The 6,132-nt window shown below is 47.1% G+C and overlaps 1 protein-coding gene across 1 annotated transcript in view; it reads right to left on the bottom strand.

Annotated features, from left to right (window-relative positions):
• Nucleotides 1-762: 762 nt before the first annotated feature.
• The window catches only part of LOC125428014 (protein TESPA1-like), a 28,908-nt gene continuing 23,538 nt past the window's right edge, over nt 763-6,132 (bottom strand). Inside the window, exons 5-7 of the mRNA XM_048487589.1 lie at nt 2,486-2,535; nt 1,129-1,182; nt 763-803 (exon numbers count right to left, since the gene is read on the bottom strand). Of these exons, the coding sequence (XP_048343546.1) occupies nt 763-803; nt 1,129-1,182; nt 2,486-2,535 (145 nt within the window). The remainder of the gene's footprint in view (nt 804-1,128; nt 1,183-2,485; nt 2,536-6,132) is intronic.

The raw sequence follows: 6,132 nt of genomic DNA, 5'->3' as shown, positions 1-6,132 counted from the left end.
AAATTGGATGAAATCCTAGATTGTAAGTGATATTACTTTCGGGTTCCAAGCAGAAGTGGCACTGATATGTCACTGACATCCTTTTCCTCTGTAACTCACCACATGGATTGCCTGGTGATTCCAGCCATGTGTCCAGTTTAAAACAAAGAATGTCAACAATGGTAAGGGTTCGTGTTAGGGCTAGGATAGGTTTGATGTTACATTTTCATTGGACTTACAGTTAGGGTTACGTTAGGGTCAGGGTTTGTGTTAGCATTAGGGTTAGGGTTAAATTTTGGATTAGGGTTAGGGTTTGAAATAGGACTAGGGTTAGGTTAGTATTAGAGTTAAATAAAAAGCAACTGCACATAAGTACAAATGCACCCCGAGACCACTTGGAATCCTTGCGTATGTGGATACAATAAAGTTTTCTTTATGCAACAGTATTTTGCGAAGGAAGGAAGGAAGGAAGGAAGGAAGGAAGGAAGGAAGGAAGGAAGGAAGGAAGGAAGGAAGGAAGGAAGGAAGGAAGGAAGGAAGGAAGGAAGGAAGGAAGGAAGGAAGGAAGGAAGGAAGGAAGGAAGGAAGGAAGGAAGGAAGGAAGGAAGGAAGGAAGGAAGGAAGGAAGGAAGGAACTGCAAGATGAGTACCCCTTTTTTCCCCAAAAGACATTATTCAAAATCTAGTTACCTGAATCAAATTCAAAAAGTACACCTTTCAGATATCAATTGTGAAATATTGCTGAATTTGAGAGCAAAGCTGAATTTTTTTGACTCCTGTTACTCACCTGGACTCAGCTATGTCTTTGTCCTGTAGCAGTGCGGCTGGAAGGAAGGGGAGAAACATTCTTGTGAGCAAGAGGAACTCCAGATCCATCTGAAGCCAATGTTCATCCCTGCAGTCCTCTACTAAGCATTCTTGTCACAAGCCCCTTGGAATGGGTCCAACCTGGTATGAAGACCAAGCAATCCCCCACTTTGACATCCCAGCTTGGATATGAACATCTTTACTTTAGCTGAAGGTAATAAGCAGTGTGATTGGCAGCTGAGCTTCTAAGACCAACACTCTTGTCATTTACAACCTGCTTAAAGTAATTTTCAGGCCTTCATTATGCTTTATCTGTGGACCCAAAAATGCTATTCCTCGTACCTTCTGCCCCCAGAGTTAGATCATCTTCAGAGCTGGTTCTGTTACTGCCAGGTCCTGCAAGGGAATCATCCAGAGTCACCCCAGTGCTGTAAAAGGGATACATTCAAACATTCTGAAAAGGGACCTAACAAAGGCTTAAAGGTGAATGGAAGAGGAAGGCGGGCAAAGGCAGCTCCCAAGACAATAAGAACAAGAGCTGATCACTGGAGCAAAACTAGCAGCTTCCGTCAGCTTTTCAGTCTGATCTAGGGCTGCCAACGTCCAGGAGATCTCCAATGACAAAGATTATGTCCCCCGCAGAAAACTACTGTTTTGGATGGTGGACTATGGCATAACAGGCTCTACCCCCAGCTCTCCAGGAGTTTCTCAACCTAGAGTTGGCACCCCTAAAGCCATGGTCAAAATAACAGGCATGGTGGGTGTGACAGAACCAGGCCTGGGAGAGCCATGCCTGTTCTATGAATCCTGGGTTCTTTTCTCCAGATACTCTGAAACCAGCTGAGTTCTCAATGATTTTATTGAAAAGAAAACAGAAAACAACACAACGTTCTAACACAGATACTTCTCAGCTAAATAGCATGGTTCCTGCAGGCTTGTCTCAGCCCCCTGAGCTTGGAGATGCTCCCTCTAGCTCAGCCTGGATCAGAATCCCAACTTTCTTGGTTCCCAGGAAAACTTCGTTTCCAGCCATGAGGTAATCTAGCCTTTGACACACAGTGGCTTGGTTACTGGCTTTCTTTTGGGTAATTTCCACAGCCTTTTGGTTCTCCATCCAGAGATCAAAGCCCTTGTCAGGCTAGTGTGACTTTTCCTGATACTGTAATGGAGTAACTTCATCACAGTAGGCTCATTCAAATTGAGACCACAGTGCATGGAGAATTAGGGTAGCCAACCTCTGCTTGGGAATTCCATAAAAGCATAGAGTTGTAAGGGGTCAAACAGACCATCTAGTCCACCCCTTGCTTAATAGAGCATCCCTGACAAGTGTTTGTCCAGATGTTACTTGAAGACTGCCTGTAAGGGGGAGCTCACCACCTTCCTAAGCAGCTGATTGCAGAATTGAACATGGGAAATCCATGGAGAATCCTGTCAGGAGCTTCAGTGAAATTCAGGTAAACTATGTTGATGGGGTTCCCACGATCCAGTAAGCTTATTACTTGATCAAAGAAAGAAAGTTGGCCTCGCATTCAACATAAATCCATGGTGGCTTCCACAGATCACCAATTTGTCCTTCAGATGCTTGGGGAACACAGGCAACTGATACATCTCATCAGAACTGTGGCGTGTCCAAGATCACCTTAATCCCATTTTCCAAAGATCAACACATCAGACAATTAAAGCAACAAAAAGAACTTACCAGATGTGCCCTGAGCAGACAGGTTGTCCATGAAAGAGTCCTCCAAAGAGCTGAAAATCAGAATCAAAAGCACTTGTGTTGTTGTTGCAGTGGATCCTTCTGTTCTTAAATGCAACATTACAAACATTTTGATCTTAGCTGCAACATTACAAGCTATCAACCCCACTCACCAATGCCTGACTTCAAAATAAAGTCCTCTGAGCTTTGAGACTAAACAACTACTATTCTGTTTGACCACAGAGTAGGGTTGCCAAGTCCCCTCTGGCCACTGGTGGGCGAAATGGGAGGTAGGGGTTCCAGATCCAGGTTAGGAAACTCCAGGACGTTTGGAGGTGGCACTCAGGGAAGACAGGGATGGACCTCCGTTGGGTACAAAGCCTATTTTCTGCAGGGAAATGTATCTCTGGCCGTTTCCGCATGGGCCAAAAACGGCGGCCTGGGGGCTGTAAAAACACTGCCCCCAGGCGCACGTTTCACCCAGGCTGGCGCTGCTGAAATGCAGCAAGCTGCGACCTGGCTGCCCTTCCCCTCCCACTCAGAGCGGCGTCAGGCCGCCCTAAAGCTAACCCTTTAACCAGGAGGTTGTTTTGAGGGAACAGCGTCTTCCAGCGGCGCGGTGCAAACAAGCACTGCGGGGAATGCGACAGCTGTTCCTTCCCTTTCCCACTCACCTTGTCCCCGTCGTGCGGCCTGCTGGCCTCCGAAGCCCCTCCCTCCCACAGTCCTCCGACCCCTGGAGGTCCCTGAGGAGGCGAGGCAGCGTGAAAGCGAGGAGCTTCAGAGGCCAGCAGGCCTGGCCTGACAGCAAGACAGTGAAGAGAAGAGCAGAAAGCTGACTCCATCGCGAGGAGCCACCTGAAGAACCACCCGCATTGCGCTTGCGTCGCTTGACACTGCCTCCGCCCTACCCGGCAGGAATTCTTGCGGCGTGAGAGCGCCTGAAGAACACGTCTTGAGAGAAAAACGGCCTCTGAGATCTGGAGATGAACTGTAATTCTGTGTAATCCCCAGGCTGGCATCCCTACCACAGAAGCACTATTGAGTTAGATCACAGGTGTCAAACTCATGGCCCTCCAGATGTTCATGAACTACAATTCCCATCAGCCCTTGCCAGTATAGCCAATGCTCATGTTGGGAGGGACTGATGGGAATTGTAGTTCACGAACATCTGGAGGGCCACGAGTTTGACACCCCTGAGTTAGATAATTAATGGCTGACACAATCAAAAGGGCTGACTTTGCTCTCTCTTCCTCTGTAGTCAAACTGACAAGACATGAATATGCTTAGCCTTAGTTCATAGTTGCTTACAGCAGTGCTCCCTCTAGTGGGACAAAACAGAAAAAAACTTGGTGTGGAAAATAATGCACTTGGTGTGCAAAACTTGGTGTGCAAAATAATGCACTTTCAATCCACTTTCACAATTGCTTGAAAGTGGATTTTGCTTTTCTGCACAGTAAAATCCAGCTGCAAAGTGCACTGAAAGTGGATTGAAAGTGCATTATTCTACATGTGTGGAGGGAGCCAGAGAGAAGTTGTGTTCATGTGCGGCAGCAAAAATAAATACGAGTCTAATGGCACCTTTAAAATTACTCTTCTCTTGTAAATTCCAGCATAAGCTTGGGTGGATTACAGGTGACTTATTCAGATATAGGGCAGTAGATGCACGCTAGCCGTGCCTTTTATGGAGGAAGTATGAAAAATAAAATAAACAGTAGCGTCAAGGAGATGCAAACTGGAGGAAATGCAATGTAAAATCGAATGATGTAAAATTCAAATCTAACCGAGAAAAATACAGAGATCATCTATTACAGGGGTAGGGAACCTTTAACACTCAAAGAGCCATTTGGCCCCGTTTTCCACGGGAAAAGAAACACTTGGAGCCGCAAATAATTTTTGACATTTAAAATAAAGATAACACTGTATATATTGGGGTTTTTCACCTTTTACTCCACTCATTCTGAGAAGCGCATGGATGCGTCCGCCCTGCTGCCTGCAGGGCTGGCAAGGATGGGGCCAGCAGCTCAGCCTCGCCAGCCGCCGGGAAAGCACCCGCCCCACTCAAGCGTGAAGCGAGGGCAAGAAGGGGAAGCTCAGCGATGCAGCCCAGCCGATTGGCTGGCACAGCTACCAGTGGATGCGCCACCCACCTGCTGCACTGCAGGCGGGCAAGAAGGATGAAGCTGGCGGCTCGGCCTCACCGGCCACCAGGAAAACACCCCCCCCCCCGCTCAAACGAGGTGGGCAAGAGGGGAAGCCCATGGCGCAGCCCAGCCAGCTGTGGGCAGTTGGTGCGCCTGCCTGCTGCCTGCAGGGTGGACAAGGATGGGGCCGGCGGCTCGGCTCGTGGAGCCGCAGTGCAAGGGCAGAAGAGCCGCATGCGGCTCTCGAGCCGCAGGTTCCCTACCCCTGATCTATTAGCTGTAGTCAGCCAGTCAACTGCTGCAATGGATGGGTGGGCCCAAGTTCAGCTAATAAAGTCAGCATCTATTGGCTTGGATTCCACAGTAAATTTGTACTAACAGAAAGGGGTGTTTTTTACTGATTCCCTTCCCATTTAATGCTGTTTGGGAGGGGGTGTTGCACTCAGTGGCACAGATGCAAAGAGGACATCCTTGCTTGTATGTTCTTGTTGCTTGTTAGAGGTGGGGGTTCTGTTCCTCAGATGAAACACAAAGAGAAGTGGGGGGGGAGTGATCTGGAGCAGGATTGGGAATGGAGGTTTAAATCTATCCACTTAAGCCATACCCTCAATTGGAAATGCTCCCCCCCCCCACAATGGTTGCTTTAAGCCTTAGAGTGAGAAAGGGAAAGGCATTCTACACATGCTCAGAGTCATTTTCTTCATTATTGTTTTACCTAGCTCAAATTACTGAGAACAGATTTTAGGACCAAGCCCCAGTGGCAAATATTTAATCCTGACTGTAGAACCAGGAAAAAATTCTGCGTTTTATTATTATTATTATTATTATTATTATTATTATTATTATTATTATTATTATTATTATTATTATTATTATTATTAATTGGCCCTTGTAGAGGCCAGCCGGATCACTTTGGGGCCAGCGATCACCAGGAGGTCCACCTCCGAGGAGCGGAGGGGCCTAGAAGGGCGACATAGGGAGAGACGGTCCCATAGGTATGCTGGTCCAAGGCCACTTGGGTTGCTTGTAATACACACACACACACACACACACACACACACACACACACACACACACACACACACACACACACGGTTCTGGGGAAATTACATCTGGGTTTTAACTTCAGAAAACATCCAGTGTGCCTTGCCATTAATGGATTGGGTCAGTTGCCAACTGCTCTGGCGGCAAAAAAAAAATCCCCTTTTAATAGAGGCTTAATGTATGGAAATGGGCAGGTGAAACTCTTGGTAGCATGGAGAAAAATAACATTACTGGTAAACAGCATACCATTAAGCCTCTGTTAAAGCAAAGGGTCATTTTTTTCTCCAGACAGTGGGCAGACTTAGTCACACCCAATTCCTCAATTCATGGAACAACCCTAAACAGGCATACTTAAGAAGTAAGATCTATTTTATTCAGGAGGGCTTACTCCCAAGAAAGTATTCTTAGAATCGCAGCCTCAGAACGAAGGTCAGGCATTCGCCCGCATTGCAACCGGGGTAG

The sequence above is a fragment of the Sphaerodactylus townsendi genome, linkage group LG03 (assembly GCF_021028975.2).
Source record: "Sphaerodactylus townsendi isolate TG3544 linkage group LG03, MPM_Stown_v2.3, whole genome shotgun sequence".
Taxonomy (NCBI): domain Eukaryota; kingdom Metazoa; phylum Chordata; class Lepidosauria; order Squamata; family Sphaerodactylidae; genus Sphaerodactylus; species Sphaerodactylus townsendi.
This window is presented reverse-complemented; position numbering and strand designations above follow the sequence as displayed.